Source organism: Sciurus vulgaris (assembly GCF_902686455.1).
Source record: "Sciurus vulgaris genome assembly, chromosome: 13".
Lineage (NCBI taxonomy): Eukaryota > Metazoa > Chordata > Mammalia > Rodentia > Sciuridae > Sciurus > Sciurus vulgaris.
Window position 1 is genome coordinate 14,263,929 of NC_136474.1, and position 20,234 is coordinate 14,284,162.

The 20,234-nt window shown below is 50.6% G+C and overlaps 1 protein-coding gene across 6 annotated transcripts; it reads left to right on the forward strand.

The window, feature by feature from the left end:
- The first annotated feature begins 3,250 nt into the window (after positions 1-3,250).
- PRELID3A (PRELI domain containing 3A) lies at positions 3,251-19,407 on the forward strand. Of its 6 annotated transcripts, none has more exons than XR_013758771.1 (7): positions 3,251-3,379; positions 10,365-10,533; positions 11,140-11,229; positions 13,918-13,988; positions 14,077-14,179; positions 17,015-17,125; positions 18,209-19,407. XR_013758771.1 is itself a non-coding variant. In XM_079108931.1 (7 exons), exons 1-6 carry the CDS (start codon positions 3,348-3,350, stop codon positions 17,066-17,068), a joined length of 519 nt encoding a protein of 172 aa, XP_078965057.1. In that variant the 5' UTR covers positions 3,251-3,347; the 3' UTR covers positions 17,069-17,101; positions 18,209-19,407. The 6 variants fall into 6 exon arrangements, 4 of the variants coding, with proteins under 4 accessions (XP_078965057.1, XP_078965055.1, XP_078965056.1 ...); XR_013758772.1 differs by having other exon boundaries at positions 18,240-19,405; XM_079108931.1 differs by having other exon boundaries at positions 17,015-17,101.
- The last annotated feature ends 827 nt before the right edge of the window (positions 19,408-20,234 follow it).

The following is a 20,234-nucleotide window of genomic DNA, read 5'->3' on the forward strand; positions in this document are numbered from 1 at the left end:
GATGTAAAAAGGTTGAAACTCATTGTTCTTACTCTGGGATCCACTGTTTCCCAGAGTTTCAATATTTGCTGTGCCTTCAATTAGGGCTAATCTGCAATGGGGTAAGGCCTAAGTTTGGGGCCTGTTGTTATAAGGAAAGGGTGTGCTGGGAAGGTTCAGTGTTTGGTCAGTTTCCCCTCCCTCCTCCTGAGTCACTCTGTCTCTCCATTTTTCTTGGGGAGTTGTCTTTTAGGAATATATTTTTCATACCCTTCAGGGCTGAGAATTGAACCCAGTGTCTCACACATGCCAGGCAAGTGCTCTATCCCTGAGCCACAACCCCAGCCCTCCCTCTCCTTCCTCATCTCTCCTCCCTAATCTTATTCTCTCCAAATCACCTCTTTAAAAGTCCCCTGTTCCTGCTGATGGGCAGAATCACAGGCTCTGGGACAGAGTCCCCTTTGTTTCTCCCTTCCTAGCAAAACAATAAATCTTCTTTTTCCTTTTTCTCAAAACCATTGTTCTTGGGCTGGGGTTGTGGCTCAGTGGTAAAGCACTTGCCTAACATGTCTGAAGCACTGGGTTTGATTCTCAGCACGGCATATAAATAAATAAAATAAAGGTCCATCTACAACTAAAGAAATAGTAAGAAAGAAAAAACTTAAAAAACAAAAACAAACAACAACAACAAAACCATGTCCTCGTTATTGGATTGGCCTTGGGAACAAAGACCGAGCTTTCGGCAACGGTCCAAGTGCAGTGGAAAGGTCTAGAAGGTGGAACTGAACAAGACACACTGGACTGGGAACTGCAGAGGGCTACTGTGTCATTAACCTGATGTGTGGAACTCTCCAAGCCCATCCCACAGCACAGTGTGAAATATGTAAGCAGTAAAATAATAAAATAAAATGAATACAAAATTTAAAACGGAGATAGCCAAGTATGAACTATTCTCTGGAAAGGTTGGGCTGAGCATCGGGAGAGTGATTGCATGGTACTTACGGTGGGGCGCAGCAGCCTGGGAGACAGGGGGCCAGTGCTTCTCCATGCGGGATGGCGTGGTGTCAGGGCCATCCTTTGCCTATAGAAACTGGCTTTTGTAGCCAGGCAAATGACCCTGTTTCTCAAGTTCTTCAATACCCTGCAAAAAATGCATTTCAGCCAGAGATAAAGGCTGGAGACAAACTTGCTTTGAAGCTCTCCATTCCTCAGGATTTTCTTTTTAACTACTAGCTGGTAGGTAAGGCCAGAGCTGGGGACAGGCAGTTACTGTAGCATAGCTTTCTGCCTTTAGCAAAATGGTGAATGTTTACTATAGTCTGTGAGTAACCCCTTCAGATTTGAGCAATCAAGGGGGCAGAACCACATTTAGGTTCTGCTCCTCCTGATTTCTAACTGCAGTTCTTATTTCTCATCAGTATGTTCTTGAACAAGTCATTTAACCCTTCTGTGCTTTAGTCCCCTGGCCGGTAAGATGAAGATGGTGATATAATATACATCCAAAGGATTGGTTTGCATATTGAACAGTTTCTGGTCCACTGCAAGGGTACAACCAATGCTTAAAGTTACGATTATAATCATGCTAAGAACTCAGCCTCCAGGTTTGGGGGTATCTTTCTAGGAAATAATTCCTGACAGGTAGATTCATTGATGAGAGTAGTTGCAGGATCTTCTGTTCAGAATACCTAGGAAAGAAAAGGATGAGGAATATTTAGGTCTCTGGCTAGTCTGAGCTAATGGCAGGATGCCTGATGATCTAAAAATATCAGTCAGCACGGCTATCCATGCATCCCTCATTTCATCCTCACCACAGACTAGTGTAGGTGGTTAAATACCATCCTGACTTTACAGGTGAGGGAACAGGTTGGATGAATCTGTTCCCACTCCCAGGGCAAAATAAATAGTAAGACCAAGCTTCAGAGTCAGTCGGATGTGGCCATGAATTCTGGGGCAGCCAATTACTAGTTGTGTGTCCTGGAACACGTGTGACATAGCCACGCCTTTACAAGTGCAGTACCTGATCAGAGAACAGCACACAGAACACATGCAACAAGGGACCTGCTTGTAGGTGCAAATCGCATGGCATGGTGTGAAGGGTGAATCTTGCAAACCTGAGTTCTTCCCTGGTTTATCCCCAAGCCTGTAAACCTCCTTGAACCCGTTGGCTGTCGTGTAAAACGGGCAGAATAGTACCAACTGAAGGGAAGAGGCGTACAAAGTCACAGGTGGCAGCGGTCAGAGTAGGTGGTGGACCAGGATCCTAACCTGGGAGGTTCTGCTGCCCGCTGTCTGCTTTCTCCCATTTCCCTGACTCACTACACCAAGTGCTCCTCAGAGCCACTCCACAACCACCTTGACGGTGGGCCTGCCCTACACATCTGCACTGGAGAGGGTTCCCCTCTTCTCCAACCCAGCCTCTGGCATCTTTGCACTTGGACTTCTGTTGGCAATGCAGGGTAAACATTAAATAAACAAAAACAACAACAACAAAAAACCACCTGATATTTTCCCTTGGGGCAAAAAGGGAAGAGACTCTCCTTTAGGACGAACTCTGTGACATATGTTGCCAAGTCCCCTTCCTCAAGGAGGCCCATTCACAGGAATGTAAATAGTGCATTGGCTGGGGCAGGCTCCCAAGCGGCTGAAGGTATGCTCTCTAGCTGCCAGGTTTTCGGGGTGTAGCCAGGGCTGGGAACCAGCTACGCTGTGGTGAACGAAGGCCAGAAACTCTGATTCAGCTTAGACTCAAGGTCATAGACACTGACGTGGAGCAGTACTCCCCGACTTTAGCTGTACATAGAAAGGCCTATGAAAGCGGCTGCGCGGGGTGCTGGCTGAAGAAATGATGACCCCTGGTCCCACCCTGCCCGGCATCTTCTTCCCATCGCTGGGTCCGCGGACCTCGTTTCCGGGCCAGCGCCCCCACAAGACAGGGCTGCATCTCCCCCGCTGTTTTGAAGAAGGAGGACCATTGCGTCCTCGCAGTCCCCTCCGAGGGCTGCCTTAATGCGCGTCCGCTCGGGTTCCCAGCTTACTGATACCCACTCAGGGGAGAGGATTTCGGGGTGGCAGGTTCTGTTTTCCACGGAAGTGGCCGCGACAGTGGAAGCAGGGTTTTCGGCTAGGCTTTGGAGAACTCCGAACACCCGCGGGAGCCGGGCCTCGGTATGTGCAGAACGCGCCGGGCGCAGCCCCCGCAGCCTCGGCGTGGGTCGGGCACTCGGCTTGCGCATCCGCGTTTTAGCAGCCGGGACACCCCGGTCATGTGACGGGGGCGTTTCCTGGCGCCGCCCCGCCGCCCGCGCCGCGCCGCGCGCTCTGCTGCCGAGTGCGGGGTGCGGAGCTCGGAGTCGCCGGTGCCGGCGGCTATGAAGGTCTGGAGCTCCGAGCACGTATTCGGGTGAGGCGCAGCTGCGGGCCTCGGTGGGGTCTGCAGCGACCTGGGCTCCCCCGGGGCATCCCGAGAGGGACCAGCGCCTTCCGCTCCCCGGCCGTCGCTGGCCCGAGTCCGGCGGGACCTGGCGCTGCGCGGGGTCGCGGGCGGGGGTGGCAGCCCCGGGGCGAGGGTCCAGGCCACCGGGCGCAGGCCTCACCCGGTGCGGGCAGGCCTGATGGCAGTGCCCACGCTCCCGGTGCGGGCACGCGGATGGTGGCGTCCTGGCTCTCCATGCGGGCAGGCCTGATGGCGGCGTACTCGCTCCCGGTGCGGGCAGAACTGATGGCAGTGCCCACGCTCCCCGTGCGGGCAGACCTGATGGCAGTGCCCACGCTCCCCGTGAGGGCAGGGGGATGGCAGTGCCCACACTCCCCCTGAGGGCAGGGGGATGGCAGTGCCCACGCTCCCCGTGAGGGCAGGGGAATGGCAGCGTCCTCGCTCCCAGCGCAGGCAGGCCTGTTGGTAGTGCCCTCGCTCCCCATGCGGGCACGCGGATGGCAGCGTCCTTGCTCTTCATGCGGGCAGGCCTGATGGCAGTGCCCTCACTCTCCTGTGCTGCGGGAGGTCCCAGGCAGGGATTCTGCAGAGCCAGCTCTGGCTTTGCGGAGATCGTGCAGAGCAGGCATCTTCAACATCCAGCAGATCTTAGGAGGGTCCCCCGGGGGCTCGGGCCCAAGAGGAAGCTGGACGGGAAGAAGGCACCTGGGGATCTTGGCCCCGAGTTCCCTAGTAGGCATGGAAGCCTCCAGCAGCCTAAGAGCTGCCCGAAAGTGCCCTCCTGACTTGATGGTGGCCTTCTCCAAGGCACTGATCCAAAGGCATTCTTTAGTCTTTTAAAGGAGCAAGATTTTTAAATTCCCTGACCCTACTTAGAAAAAAGCCTTTTGTTTTTGCGTGAGAGATTATTGCATGAAATGGAATTGTCATTCTGTGGCCTTTTGTAAATGTAAAATTATATTAAACATTTACCAAGTACCTTCAAAACCTCTGAAACTTTTTTTTATGAAAGCTTTAGACTTGATAAGATATATTATTTTGCACAGCTTGCTGCGTTCCTAGGGCTGTGGGTGAGTCATTCTCTGGATGCAGAGGGAGAAGTTGAATTCTGTACATATCATAAGCAGGGGCTCAGTTGCCTTGTGGACCAGTTGAGGAGGACCACCCGCTGGTAGTGGAGCACTGGCTGAGCAGTGCCAGCTGTGAAAAGTCACTGCTGACATTTTTAGCTACCAACCATTTATTTAATTTTTTTTTTTTTTTTTTTTTTTGGTTCTGGTGATTGAGCCCAGCAGTGTTTAACCCCTGAGCCACACCGCCAGCACTTTTCATTTTTCTTTTGAGACAGAGTCTCACTAAGTTTCTTAGGCTGCCTGAGAACTTGTGGTCTTCCTGCCATAGCCTCCCAAATCAGGATTGTAGGTGTGAGCCACTGTGTCTAGGCCCACTTAAGTTTTAAGCTTTACTAAATCTAAATTACATACCACTCCACACCTATCTGTAATGTATGCCACCTGTTTTAAATAGTACAATTCCATAATTTCAGTATTTACAGAAAATTTAAACTTTTAGTCTTCCAGACCCAATCATCCCTCCCTACTGCTCTCCCCTCCTCTCTCCCCAAAGGCAGTAGGGATGGTGAGTTTGGTGGATATCCTTGCCCAGATCTTTGTGCCAAAGGTCCAGTTGACTACATTTATGTCCATCCATGTATATGAACACAGAACATATGCACTAATTTTTTAGAAACAGATATTAATGGCATCACCTTGGACAGATCTTTTGGCAATTTTTCTTCTTACCAGTAGGTTTTTAAGATCTGTCCTTATTGATATCTATGTGACTTGATATTGATTTCAATAGATACCTATATCAATAAGGATAGATATATACCTATATATAAGAACACATAAGTATAGATGCGTGTGTATAGATACATGTATAGATTGGTTATAAAGGCTATATAATATTCCATCATATGAATATGCCACAATTTGTCCATTGTCTTCTTGAAGGGACATTAAATTTTCCCCTTACAAAGCTCACTGCAGTAGTCAGCCCTGTGTATGTTTCTGTTCCACTAGTCAAGGGCCCATTTAAGCCACCAGATCTCAAGCTGTTCAACCCCAGGACCACTTAACACTTTGGAAATATTGGAGACCTCTAACAGTTTTGTTTATATGGATTATGTCTATCAACACCTTATTAGAAAATACAATTTCAAAATATTCATTAAAATTAACAGTAACAGACTTATTGCACTAACATAATGTTAAAAAAAAAAAAAAAAAGCTGCATTTTCCAAAAATCAGCAGGAAGAGTGGCACTTTTAACCTACTATTTGCAAAGTCTGGATTAGTCGAAGATAGCTTGATTCTCATACCTGCATCTGTGTTTGTGTTGTGCCGTATTGTTTTGGTTGGAGTGTGTGGATGGACCCCAGTCTCGCACAGGTATGGTTGGTAATTTGTGGCTATTCCTTGCTGCTGTGACAGAGCAAATGCTGACTTCTTAAACATTTGTTGCAAAATAAAATCTGAAATAAAACTGTAAAGAGCAGAGGAACCAGCTGAAACCCTAGGGCTAAGTAGGTCCCCCCTGCCCCCCAGGTGTGATTCAGTGACATTTGCATGAGCGTTGGAACGCAGTGCTCACCCCTCCTGCAGAGTGCTGCAGTCAACATGCTCCAGGCAAGTTTCTTGCAATTCCAGTTTCCATCAAATCTTACCTTTGGCAACAGATACTACCAGTTGTTTGCCTCAAAACAACAGGCTCAGTTTATTAATCTTCTAGAACAGTCTGCCAGATCCCAAGTTGGAATAGGCAGTGTGTGTGCTATTTTTCCAGGTACAGGCCTGGATGGTGATTTGGTCTCCCAGCCTGAACAGCTGCCCAGTCCCCCATGATGCCCAGTCCCTCCGTGCAAGAGGTCTGAGCGCATTTCCTGTTGCTTCACACAGAAAAGAGAGGAGAGTACTTAGGGACTAAGTGGCAATAAAATTAGTTGTTCTACCATTTCATCACAGATCTCCTAAGAGAAGCTGGCATCTTTTTCTCGAGTGTCAGCATTGAGGAACACAGTGACTGGGCTGTGGTTTGGAGTCCTGCCTTGACCGCTGGTGATATGCCAGAACTTTACCTCCATTGCTTTTGCAACATCAGTTTAAAAGTCAGTACAGTGAAGGCCAGTAATGTCTCAGCGGCATTGTGGTAGTCACCTTCTAAAAGAGTTCTGGCACTCCCAGCCTGTGTCCTGTGCCCTAAGAACCTCCGGGCCGTGGGATGTAGCTGACCTTTTTGTCTTATTTGTGGCTATCTACTTTAAAAAAAATTATTATGCAAATTTCAGAAATATGCAAAATTAGACTAGAATGTGAGTACCTGGTGCCATCTCCCAGACTGTCTCTGGAAGCCCGGTTTCACCTATGTCCCCACTCTCTGCCCATACTCCTGGGTGATTTTTGGCAAAATTCAGAGTGAAGGAATTTCTTTTTCCTTCCTCTGACACCCCCAGCTGTGCCTAGAGAGAGCCCCAGGGTGGAAGCCAGGGTTGTTCTTCCACCTTCCCTGGGTTAGCCACCCTGGCACAGATGGTGCCTGGTGCCCTTCCCACCCTGGGGGCATGGAAGATGCAGCTGCATGGAGAACCCATTACTGGGTGGGTGGCAGCAGAGACCTCCCTCCCTTTGGGGACAGAATTCAGATCCCCCCATTGTCTAGTTTATAGCTAGGGACCACTCCTCCTGAAAGCAAGCTACAACAAAGTCCTCATCTTCCTAAACCTGGTGGTGGGAGTGCGGGGGCATGTCTGTCATCAACTTCTCCAGGTAAGTCACTTCTGTGACTGTTGTGTCCACCAGCCCTTCATGTCTACCATGCTCTTTCCAGCCCTTGCTTGTGCCAGACTTGAGCTTTGCCAGTTGAGTGGCTATCAAATGCTGAGCCAGCGGGAGTGCTACTGGCTTGCTGTTTAGACCTTGTTATTTTAAAGATGTCACAGTTATTTTACCCTTTTCTTCAGTTCTACTATGTCTGTGTTAACTTCTGGGCTCATCCTGCTGTAATTAATGGAATTATGTGCATATTTTAAGCAGGTTGTATTTTGTTTAAATCATCAACCAAACAGATGCAAAATTTTTATATAAAAAAATTATGCGGCTGGGGTTGTGGATCAGTGGTAGAGCACTTGCCTACCATGTGCGAGGCACTGGGTTCGATTCTCAGCACCACATATAAATAAATAAAATAAAGGTCTATCTGTTTAAAAAAGTTATCTGTGGTAAGTTTAATGCAAATTATCTCTCAATATTGAGATCATTTTATTTTGGAAGATGTAGTTCATTCTGTTTCATGGAACTCAACTCAGAAGCCCATGGGTTGTTTATGGAGAAGTTCTTTCTGGTGATTTTTTGCTTTTCAGGCATTTAGATTCTCTTTCCTTACCTAGATCTGGGGTCGAGTGTGTCTGTGTTTGGCTCTCAGGATATTCTAGAGGGATCAAAGACCAACCAGATCTCTGTGCCCTCAGCCCTTTATGTTAAAGCCAATGGCTGCATTAACCTAGTGACAAGATTCTGTGATGTGAAAACTGTGTCTATGCATTTCTTTGTTAAAGAGAAGATTGTAGATTGGGCCCTCACAATCTATAGGCTACTGAATGCCATAGAAATAGGATAGGGAGCTGGGAAGCCTGGTTTTAATCAGGCCCTGCTGCAGACCTTTTGACCTACAGGACAAGAGGTGTATGAGAATAAAGTAACTTAATGGTCATTCAGTTATATTAAAAATGACAGCAGATCTGGAACAAAACTTTAATTTGTTCATAATCTCTGATATTAGGTTTACTCCTTCCATTTTTAGAATTTTATCCTAAGAAAAAGTTAGATATATTAGAAGACTACCTACTATACACATCTATTATCTTCACGTCTGTCCTGACTTAATGCAAAACTGGCAGCAGTCAAAATAAGTTACACTAAGAGACTGGTTGAATATTCATAGGAGAACCTATTATTCAACTGTTAAAAGTCATATTTTTGAAAAGAGCTTTGTGATATAGGAAAATTCATCAGTTATAAAAAGTGCACAATAAACTCATTGAGTATAATCCCAGTAAATTTTTCTTTTTTGATGCTGGGGAACATCATTTAAATTTTTTAAAAAGGTGAGTGTGTGTACACATATGCTTGTATGTGCCGGTGCATGAGTGTGTGCATGCACCCAGGTCTGGGTCTATTCACAGCTGCCAGGTGCATCTGGAGAGATGATGGCATTATGGAGATAGACTTCTCTTTGCAGGGGTCTTGCAGGCATCCTGAGGAGCACATCCTGAAGGGAGGATAGGTTGGCAGACTTGACAGCAGCCCCTTAAGGTTCTGGGGGGAAGGTGCATGCCCACCATATGGTGGTGACCCTCTGGTTGGCTCCATCAAATGGGCCTGAGCCCCATGGTTTCAGGAAAGCAGTGCCAGCTGTGTACATGGTTTGGGCTTGTTGGATGGCAGGAGGTAGATCAGGGGGAAAGCAGTCACTTTTCTCAGCAAGGGCTCAGGGTCAGAGAGGGAGGTGGTATCCTTCAGGGGAAGCCTTAGGAAGAGCTTGGGGGCACCTGGGGCTCCCACAGGCTCTGGGGATGTGGTAGGGTTGTGAGCCTGTATGAGCAGGTGGGCATGGTGGGAGGGTGACCATTCCTGTGGCTCACCATCTTCCCAGATGGCCCAGTCTCCTGGAAGCTGAGGGGTTTGTGCTGATGTAAGGGGCAGACACATGTCAGAATGTTGACATGGTTGTTTTTGGAAAGGGGACTTGTAGATAAATGTATTCCTACTTCTCTTTATTTACAAAAAAAATGAACACATTTTTACAATAAAAATGTGGATGCTTGGTCACGTACCATTTAGAAGTTGGAACAAAGCAGAGCAGCACCTCAGCCTACCATGGGTCCCATCCTGATAGACCATGGTAGGTGAAAGTGATTGCCAGTTGAAAATGCATTCAGTATGCCTACCCTACTCCACAGGTGGCCTAGCTGCCTTAAATGTGCTCAAAATAGTTGCCTTAGCCTACACCTGGCAAAACCATCTAACACAGAGCCCATCGTATGATAAATATCAGAATACATGAGCGCTGTGTCTCACGTGACTTTATGAATACGGTATTGAAAGTCAAAACCAGAAAGACTGGGTATGCATTTGCACCTTCATGAAATTGAAAGATTCTAAATCCAACGATGGTAAGTCGGGGACTTTTGTAGTTGATTCTTAATACCACTTGCCTGGCTAGGAGCAGTAGCCTGCTCAGGATACACATAAGGCAGGCATGGTACTTGTTCTATGATAATATTCTGAGCTGCCAGATGTCCAGTTGGTTATGTAGGATCACAGGCCCAGCTGAAACGTAGGGTTCAGCCTGTATTCACTGTGACAGCCAGGTAGGAAGGCACCCCCTGGTGCTGGCTACCCCGGGTGCCCTCTCCCCACCAGCAGCACCAGGGAGAGCCACATGCCATGGAGATGGGAGTGCTGTCTCACTGCAGAGAGGCCCCGCCCCCTCAACAAAAGGATTCTGCCTCCTTGAGTGCCTGGGAGAAGAAACAGCCTGAGTCAGGTGAAGAAAATCCTGCAGCCCAGGGCCCGTTGTGCGGCACCTGGGCTAGGGATGCAGGTGTGGGGGCCTGGCGCCAAGGGCAGCTTACTGTGGGCATGCCAGACTGGGTGTGGGAAGAGCCCTGCCCCAGGGCTCGCCAGCAGCACGGCTCACAGCATCCAGGCTTTGGGCCTGGAGTAGACTTGATAGATTCGTTTGGCTAAAGCGTTGAACCCCAGGGAATGAGCACTAGGTCGCTGCCCATCCCCTGGAAGCCCAGCATCCTCGCTCCGCTGCTGCTGCTCGCTCCGCGTGCCCAGCGTCTCCAGGTCGCTACTTCTCTGGCTGACTGTGTTTCTCCCGCCAGCCACCCGTGGGACACGGTGATCAAGGCGGCCATGCGGAAGTACCCGAACCCGATGAACCCGTGCGTGGTGGGCGTGGACGTGCTGGAGCGCCGCGTGGATGGCCGCGGGCGGCTGCACAGCCTGCGCCTGCTCAGCACCGAGTGGGGGCTGCCCGGCCTCGTGCGCGCGGTGAGCGCCCACCCGGCAGCGTGTGGTGGCCGCGGGCCCCCTGCGCCCCTCGCGGCCCCACCCCGCCTGCCCCAGACGGAGCGCGGTCGCTCCATCTGCTCGGGATGCCGGGATGCACAGCGCTGCAGCGCGAGCTGTCGGCTCCCGGTCCTGGAGACCCGAGCCCCAGGTCCAGGGTGTCAGCAGGCGGGCCTCGGCGGCAGGCACCTCCCTGGTGACTGTGTCCTAAGTGTGGCCCCTTGCTGCTCCTGGCGCTCTCAGAGACTCCTGCGTGAGGGCTCGGACATCACAGCTTGGGTCTGACGTCCCTCCAGCCTGACCCCTAGAGTCCATCCCCGTTTCCTCCCCAGCAGAGGGGCCTTCTGGGCCAGTTTGGTGATCCCCATCTCTCACCCCATTCTTTTGTCAAAGCGTAGTTACTGCCATACACTTAGCTCTGAACTCATTTATTTTTTCATCGTCTGTCACCTATGGAAATGGAGCGCCCGAAGACTAGACTTTGCTCTGTCCATTTCCCAGTTACCATCATTTGTCCAGTAAACAGGTGAATTAATTAGCAAGTGGAATTTTAACATGTTACTATATTAGTTTCATTTTGTTTTTTAGATTTTGGGGACCAGTAGGACTTTGACATACATCAAAGAGCATTCTGTTGTGGATCCCGTGGAAAAGAAAATGGAACTTTGTTCCAGCAATGTAAGCAATGGCCTAGGAGAGCAGCGCTTAGCCGTTGCCTGGTGATGGTGCGTAGCGCCTTCATTTAGTCTTACTTCCAGCCTGGCTTTGGCCTCAGTGAGCACTGATTTTTCATAGGAAGTTCCAAATTTATTTAAGAGTTTTTTAAATTTGTTTTTTATTCTAACATAATAAAGACAGATGTGGTGGCACACACCTATAATCTCAGCAGCTTGGGAGGCTGAGGCAGGAGGATTGCAAGTTTGAGACCAGTATCAGCAACTTAGGGAGGGCTTCAACAACCCAGGGAGACCCTGTCTCAAAATAAAAAATAAAGGGCTGGGGGTGTGGCTCAGTGGTAAAGTACCCTGGGCTCAATTCTCAGTTAGAAAAAAAAATTAAAAGACAAAAACAAATATAATAAACATGTAGAAAAATGCACATGTCCAATTAGATAAGGGAACCAAGTCTCCGTGAGCTGTTGCTCCACAGGGTGATTATAGATAATGACAGTAGACTGTGTATTTCAGAAAAGTCAGAAGAAAGATTGTGAATGCTTTAAACAAAGAGAGAACAGCTGTTTGAGGAGACAGCTATGCTTACCTGCTCTGAACATCTCAGTGTATGCATGCTGTACCTTTCATGCTAGCCCATAAAGATGTCCTGTAGTCACATGTCAGTTAATAGGAATGGGACAAACGAGGCCCGTATTGATGAACTGTCACCAAGTGAACACACTGGTTAACCAGCAGCCAGAGGAGGTGATAGGACACAAATCACTGTCCTGATTCCCAGCAGCAGAGGTGACTTTAGTCACATCTCTAGCAGGTTTTCAGTTACTTTTATTTTTCTGGTACTGGGCTTGAACCCAGGGGTGCTCTACCACTGAGCTACATCCTCAGTCCTTTTTATTTTTTATTTTTTGCAAAAGGATCTCACTCAGTGGCACAGGCTAGCCTTGAACTTGTGATCTTCCTGCCTAAGCCTCCAGGTCACTGGGAGTAAGGTGTGTGTGTACTGATCCTGACTGTTTTGCTTTTGTGTTTTTGCAGTGCTGGGATTGAACCCAGGGCCCTGTGCATGCCAGCAAGAGCTCTGCCCCGTGCCACACCCTCCACCCTAGTGGTCATGCTGAGAGCCACGTTCCCTCTTCAGTCCTCTTTTACTTCTTTCAATTAAAATAATGTAGATTCATCGAGCGGATGCAGGTTCAAAGAGCATGAGGGGAAAACGCACGGGCTAGGAAAATGGCTCATTTTACCAATACTGCTTATTCTTGTAACCACAGAAAGGCGCCATTCTGGGAGGAATCCCGACACCATGCTCATGTGCAGTTTTCCTTCTCCGTGTGCCCCCTCCTCTGGCTCACCCACTTTGTCCCCTGAGCCACAGCACTGGTTGAAGTCATTCATTCATTGGTTCCACTAACCACATCGGTGCCTGCTGTCTGCCAGGCATCATGCTAGGGCAGGTAATGCAATCCTGGAAGATGTTTCTGCCCTCGCTGGTGCATCGCCCCCTAGACAACCTGACCAGCCTGTGCAGATGGAGGCGTGTGGACCACGAGGGCAAGGCCCCCACGGGGCCATGGGAGAACCTCAGAGAGGAGCCAAGGGGAACCAGGGGCTTGAAGATGGCAGGAGCTTCCCAGACAGGCTAGCGGGTGTCCCTAGTATCAGAGCACAGATAGGCTGGGGCAGGCAGAGGCTGGCCTGCTATGGAGGAGCAGGGACAGTACAGGTTTTCAGTGAAATTATTACATGGGCAGAAAATAAGTGTTTGTCACTGCTGAAAGGTTATCTTGCTTTTGACAACTTAAACTTTTTAAAAAATGGTCTTGCTGGGCACAGTGGTAAATTCCTGAAATCCCAACTGCTTGAGAGGTTAAGTAGGGAGGACTGAGGAGTGCTAGAGGCCAGGAGCAACCTGGGCAACAAAGCAAGACCTGGTCTCAAACAAACGACACAAACAAATAAAAGTTTTATGTTGAAACTGGCTCTTGGAGAAGAGGGTAAATTGAGTTAAATGCTGATAACAATTCCAGCGCTTCACTGTCTTAGGTGGGAGCCAACTGGCCACGTGTGACTATGTAAATAAATTAATTAGGAGTGAATGAAAATAAATCCCCCTTTCTTAGTCACACTAGCCACGTTCTAGGTGTTCATTCACTACATGTGTCTGCAGCCACCACATCAGGGAGGATGATGGTATCAGAAAATTCTGTTCACAGTGCTCTGCTGGAGCCCAGTTCTTAAATAGGCCTCAGGAGGAAACCTTGTTGAATGAGGCAGCTGACTGTTCACAGGAAGTGGCATTGAGGAGACAAGGCCCCCAGTCTTTATGTGGATGCTGGGGTCTGCCCCATGCAGTCCCGGGAGCCAGGGCCCCAAGACCAGGTTCTGGTGCAAGAGGGCAGAGCTTGCTACTGTTGGTTGGGCACTGCCCTTTCCTGTACCCGTTGGTGCATCTGGCAGCTTGGAAGTATCCTGGAGGCCAGAACACTGCTCACAATAGGTGTCAGCTGCTTGTGGGAAGAGCTGCGCTCTGGTGTCCCTAGGACGCGATGTGTTTGGACTTTTGGTGCCTAAATGTTTGCTCTGGCTCTGCTCAGTGTTAATTTTGGGGTGGAAGAACATGGGTAGATGGTTTGGGAAGAATTGCAAGAGAAATAGAACTTAAAGCTATTGTTTCTTTTTTTTCTTTTTAAAGATCACACTCACAAATTTGGTGTCAGTGAATGAGAGGTTGGTGTACACACCTCATCCGGAGAACCCTGGAAAGTGAGACTTCTCGTCCTGGGGTTCGCTCGTAGAACAGCAGTGGTGGGGGGCTCCCTTCTCCACTTCTTCACCTATGACTCTCCCACAGGACAGTGCTCACACAGGAAGCCATCATCACCGTGAAGGGGATTAGCCTTGGCAGCTACCTGGAAAGTCTGATGGCCAACACAATATCATCTAATGCCAAGAAGGTTCGTACCAGTCTGGGGTCCTGTGTGTGGTCTGAATGTTAAGTGCCAAGTGAAGCAGGAGACATGTTTCGTCCCACAAGTCCTCCTAGGTGCTGGGAATCTCCATCTGTAACTGAGCTTGTAATTCCGTAGCATTTCCCACAGTTACATTCAAAACCAGTGTCAGGCAAAGGCTGGCCAGGTCCTGAAGGGAGCCATAGGGCTCCTCTCCTTAGTAGGGAAAGTATGGGGCAGACCTGGAGTATGAAGCTGCCAGGGCAGCTCCCCCTTCAGAGAGAGAGCTCAAATATTGGAGGCTCTGCGAAGGCAAGCCCACCACGCAACATTGGAGGGTGGTGGGTACTCATGCTGTTGGGCAGCTTGTTCTGGGCTATTGGGTAGCAGCCACCAGGTGGTTAGGTAACATGCAACGGGAGGCTGTGGCTGAGTGCCCCCAGCTGTGATGCTCCCCTGGACCTAGCCCCCTCTGGCAAGATTTGGGAGTGAGCTCTGTGGAGGTGAGAGGGGAAGGGATGGATCCCAGGGTCTGTTCAAAGCTCTCCCTTTGTGCCCAGGAGGCTGGGGTGGAGGCAGAGAGTGATCTGGGAGTCCAGGTGTCCCTCCCCACTAGCAGACTGGTGGAATGAGTTTGGACATTGGGAAGGAAGATGTTCCTCAAGGCGAAGGTGATTCTGCCTGCCAGAGCAGGGCCTTTGCTTCTCTCCTTGGCTCACCTCCTCCCTGCCCCACCCCTCCCACCCTGACTTTTCCATCTTAGTTTTCTGAATCAGTTGGTCTGTCCTTCCTTTCCTTCTGTGACAGAGTTGGGGCCTTCTGAGAAACTGAAGCAGCATGAAGATCCCCCTTCCAGCCCCAATTCTTGTGATCAAGTCAGAAAGATTTCAGGCATGTCACTCAGACTGACAGGAATGAGTTTATTGAATGGGTAGGAAAAGGGAAAGGGGACACTCTCAAGGGAGAGAGCGGGTCCTCTCAGAGAGGAGAGGGACATTGTGCCTCTCCTGCACTCCAGTTTTGTGGGGGATCCCAGAGAAGTTTCCAGTGTCCTACCCACGTCCACCTCTTGACTCTTGACAACAGGGTAACATCAGACTTCCAAGTATCCACTGCCAGGGCAATTTTAGGTCACTTTGGCCCCTGAGGAAGGGTTCTAATTGGATTCTTAACCATACATTCTTACAGATTTTATGGTTAGGAGGAATTATCCTTATCTCCCTGAGTTTCAGGATCTGATCACCAATAATAAGGTCTGGGAGTTAGGGTTAGGGAGGGGGGCAAGAATGGAGGAAGGAAGGACTGTATAGAGGGAAAAGAGGGGTGGGAGGGGTGGGGGAAGGGAAAAATAACAGAATGAATCAAACAACATTACTCTATGTAAATTTATGATTACACAAATGGTATGCCTTTACGCCATGTACAAACAGAGAAACAACATGTATCCCATTTGTTTACAATTAAAAAAAAAAAAGAATTACTAAAGCCTAAAAAAAAAAAAAAAAAAAAGTTTGATCCTAAAAAAAAAAAAATAAGGTCTGGGTTCCTGGATGAACATTATTTTGGGCCTGGATTTCTCCTGAAGATAACAGGTACTTTGCTGAGGAATGTGACATAGCCTGTCCTCTTAGTCCAGCAGGGATGCAGGTAAATTACTTCTTAGGAAAGAAAGCCTGTGGGGGTCAGCCCAGCGGGCCCACTTTTTAGAATTGTTCTCTTAACCTGTGTTCCCGCCATCCTCACCTATCTGACTCCTAACATTTCCACGCTTAAGCCACCAACTGGTGTAACCATGTACCTGCATTTAACTAGTCACAAATGGAAGAGCCTGTCTACCCAAGTTTTATGTTTTTAAAGAAAAGGTAGATTTGAGGAAGGCTCTGCTGCACCCACCTGTAGTCTCAGGAACTCAGGAGGCTGAGGCAGGAGGATTTCAAGTTGAAGGCCACCTGGGTGACTTAGCAAGACCCTGTCTAAAAAAATAAGAAGGGCTGGGGCTGTAGCCCAGTGTATAAGACCCTGGGTTTAGTCCCCAGTACCACCCTGCCCCGCCCCCCACAAGAAGAAAAGTCCAGGTGTGAGAATCGTAGGCAGTCACTTTGCTCAACTCAGGGGAAGTAGGGCAAGAAAGCCCAATGGGGAGAGCTTGTGCCTGTGGAGAGCTCATGGAGGATGTGCCCCTTGTGTGCACTTCAGGCGTTTGGAAGTGCTTGGCTTCTAAAGTTGCTGGAACAAAGCATTACAGGAGGGCGGGGGGCGGGGTGGTACCCAGTGATGCTCAAGCTACCTCAGACCTTCTTGGAGAACAACCAGGCAGATGCTGTGGAGCCACATCTGGCTTTCTTCTGCTTCTCTTCGTAAGAGGCTGTAGCATTGGAGGGTTGAGGAGTCGGCCTGGATGACTCCTTCGAGGGAAAGGAGTCGTCTTCCAAGCTGGAATTTGCCATCAAGGAGGCAGATGGACCAGTCTCTCCATATGCTCAGAAACAGCTGAGCCTGTGCAGATGGGGGTAGGGGTGCAGGTGGACCTGAAGCCCAGGGCCTCCCTGGCCTCGAGGCAGCCGGCTCAGGGCTGGGATTTGGGGCATCAGGGTTGCATTTGCAAGCCTCTGGGGGATGAGGACCTGCTGTGTTCTACTAAGAGGGATGCCAGCGTTGGGAAAGCTGGAGTGGGATGTCGATTTGCTAACACAGTAGACAATTTCAGGCACTGAAAACGTGCCAGCTCGTTTCGAACTTGAGGGAGATGCATGGACAAGTTGCTGCTGTCAGCAGGCTCGTGGCTCCTCGGTGCAGTATGCTGCAGAATGTCTCACTGTGCCTTTTTCTGTGTTGCTGCAGGGGTGGGCTGCCATTGAGTGGATAATCGAACATTCTGAAAGTGCCGTAAGCTAACAGGCCTGGACCTGCACCTCAGGATGCACGGTGGTAACTGCGGTACTTGTTAACCTGGTACAGACGTCTGGCATTTCATTACCCATGTGCATGGGGTGTGCACAAGAGGATGCTGGAGGACACTGTTGCGTGTTGGCCTTGGCCCTATGCTTCTCAGTGTCCCCAGCGGGAGCCAAGCCTCCAGCTCGCACTTCCCTGTTTCACGCAGGACTTATTTTCGGGGACGCTGAGCTGCTGTCCCTGGGGTCTGCGGAAGGCAGGACGCATCTGCCTGCATAGGGTGCGGCATGATCCTCCCACTGTGGTGGCTCCTGGGGAGCCTCCTCGGTAGGTCAGAGGGGCTCCGCGGCTCTGCCGCCGCGAAGAGACTTCACTCGGGTGGATGTGCTCTTTCTTCTTTTGGAGCTGGGGATGGGTCCCAGGCCTCGCACCTCCCCTGTGCTCCTCCCGCCCCAGCCCTGCCTTGGGAAATGGTTTCTGTGTAGAGTCCTCCCCTGCCAGGGCCCCTGCCCAGCCTGCCCTTGCTTTCGGGGCAGAGCATCACAAGCATTTCCGTGAGCGCCACAGCACTGCTGCGTTCCCGCCCCGGGACTTGATGCCGGATGCCCAGCGCCCTTTGCCAGGCTCACTTGGGAGAGGAGACCAGAGCCCCGTCTCCCTGGTCGAGGGGATGCCTCTGCTCCTGGTCCCCGCGCTGCGGTGCTGCGCTGCGCTGGGCTGCTCCCCACCGCCTGTGCGTCTGTCTGTCCCCAGCACACCTGCTCTCCCTCAGGCCGGTCCTTCAGCCAGTCAGCTGCCATCCTGGGGTCTGTAAGACTGGTCACTGGTCTTACCTCAGTTGCCGGCGACCTTGACCTTGAATCCAAGGCTGAGACCTGCCACACATCCTTCCTGTTTCAGGGGGGCACTGAGTTGAGCACGTGCAGGGGAGGTTACCAGGCTGGTGTGGCTCTGTGTGTGTGAGAGAGAGAGAGACAGAGAGAGAGAGAGATCAGAGAGAGAGATCAGAGAGATCAGAGAGAGAGAGAGAGATCAGAAAGAGATCAGAGAGAGAGATCAGAGAGAGAGAGAGAGAGAGAGAGAGAGAGAGAGTGTGCTCTGATGTGAGTCGTGACTTCTCAGGTTCTCTTTCCTTAAAAGCCAGAGCTGAACTGCCTCCATCTTCAATTAGATACCTCACCCAAAACATCCAAGAAGACAGGAAGGAAGAGGAAGAAGGTGAAGAGAGGTGAGCGGGACGTGGCTCGGGCCCTGACTGGAGGGACCTGCTGGCACCCCTCCGGTGCCCTGGGGACCTTGGAGCAGCACCGCAGTGCAAGACTCGAGAAGTCAGCGCCTGTCCACGCCAAGTGGCTGCTGCAGCCCTGGGCCTGTTTTGGGGCCTTGGCTGCTTTCCTGGCAGGGGCCCCAGCCCTTCCTGCCGGCTCAGGACCTTGCTGCTAGAGCCCCTCTCATGCCCCTGCTGAGCCCTGTCCCTGCACCAGCTTCACGTGCCCTCCGTGCTTCACAGAAACACCCCGGGTCCTGAAGCCGCCTCTGCCCGGGCCTCCTCTGCTCCCCTTGGTGTGGAGCTCTGCTCACTGGCCACTTCCCACCCACAGGAGCCGAGCCCTGGGTGCCATAGGCCTTTCTGGGGTCCTGTGGCCCGGCGGGGTTTGGGCCGACTCCCAAGGGTCTCTTCTCTGGAGGAGTCTGGCTGCTGACAAGGCTGCCCGGCTCCTGGGGAGAGGGGACTCCCAGTGACCTCGCCTTCCTACGGGCTGTGCCGCAGCCCTCGGGACACCTGGGGTGCGGGCCTGCTGGGCTCCGCCTGGTGGCTTTGGGCCCTGCCTGGGCTGGACGGTCCCACCTCCATCACCGGCCCAGCTCTGCTCGCGCTTTGCCGGTGGCCTCGGGGGTGCCGACACCTCCAAGTCTCTGCAGCTTGTTTTCCCGACTCTCCCTCATCGTTTCCTGGACGTTTCAGGGATCAGGGCAGAAGGCCTTTCCCACTGTCCTGAAATCGAAGTTGTTTAAGACAACACTCATTTCAAAAAGTTCCAGAGCGATCATAATGAATGGGTTAGAAGAAAAGCACAGGACTGTGCTGAACAGAGGCCCGACTCTCCCTCTGCAGGCGACCCCACCCCCTGCTCTCAGCCCCTTCCCGAAATCCGTGTGCCTGTGAAAGCACCGGTGTGGGGTTTGATCGTCCCCTTCTGTCATTAAACTTGGACAGGCTCGTGCTGCACACGCTGCTTGTGACTGTCTTTGTTTCTGCTTCTTAAACGTCCCCTGGAGGATGCACCGCAGGGGCCACCTTCACTGGCTCTGCTGGGCCTAGTCGGCTGGTGGGCGAGGTGGGCTTGGGCTGTCCCTGCAGGTGGCACCGTCTCCTGGACACTGTGCCCTGCTCTCTCCAGTGCAGCCCTCGCTCCCGGTTTCAGGATGGCTCTGTCACTTCACAGGCTCATTGTCTAAGTTTGTGACATCGGGAGTGGTGTTCTGGAGGGACGCATGTGAGGCTGCGATGTGTAAACCACGTGCTGAGAGCGGATGGCGTCAGGGCAGCTGCCCTGATCTGTGTGGGGGGAGGCCGCAGAGGTCCCGGGTGTTTTGGAGGAAGGTCACATTTTTAGTGTAAGGAAGGTTGTGTGGGTCGCTGGTTATGTCCTACCGTTGGTGGCTGGAGGTGGGGTAGAAACTAGCACCTGCATGCACTCGGCTTCTTGGTCTCCCATGCCTTCAGTTATTTACTTATTTATTTTTGAAAAAGTTCAGTTGGTTTGTTATAGTATCAGGAAGATTTAAAACTATTGTGCATCATTCTGCTCACAGATGGCCAACATTAAGGGAGATATTTTTCTCCAAAAGAGAGAACTTGTCAGAATCTTCAATATGTTTAAATTACACAGGCAAAGTTACACACCTGATGTTTCATTCTGTACTCTGCCCCTTCTTACAGTTGTACAGCTTGCTGCAAAAGGGAATTTTAGTTTGGATAATGGTTTAAAAGTCTTCCCTTGCTCTCACGGTGGCACATTCCTGTAATCCCAGCGACTCGGGAAGCTGAGGCATTAGTTCAAAGTCAACCTCAGCAAAAGTGAGGCGCTAAGCAACTCAGGAGACCCTGTCTCTAAATAAAATACAAAATAGAGCTGGGGATGTGGCTCAGTGGAGTGCCCCT

Coding starts and splice junctions, on each gene's coding strand:
- PRELID3A (XM_079108931.1), top strand. CDS start 3,348: ATGAAGGTCTGGAGCTCCGAGCACGTATTCGG. Junction 11,230..13,917: donor TGGAACTTTGTTCCAGCAAT/GTAAGCAATGGC, acceptor TTCTTTTTAAAG/ATCACACTCACAAATTTGGT. Junction 14,180..17,014: donor TATCATCTAATGCCAAGAAG/GTTCGTACCAGT, acceptor GTGTTGCTGCAG/GGGTGGGCTGCCATTGAGTG.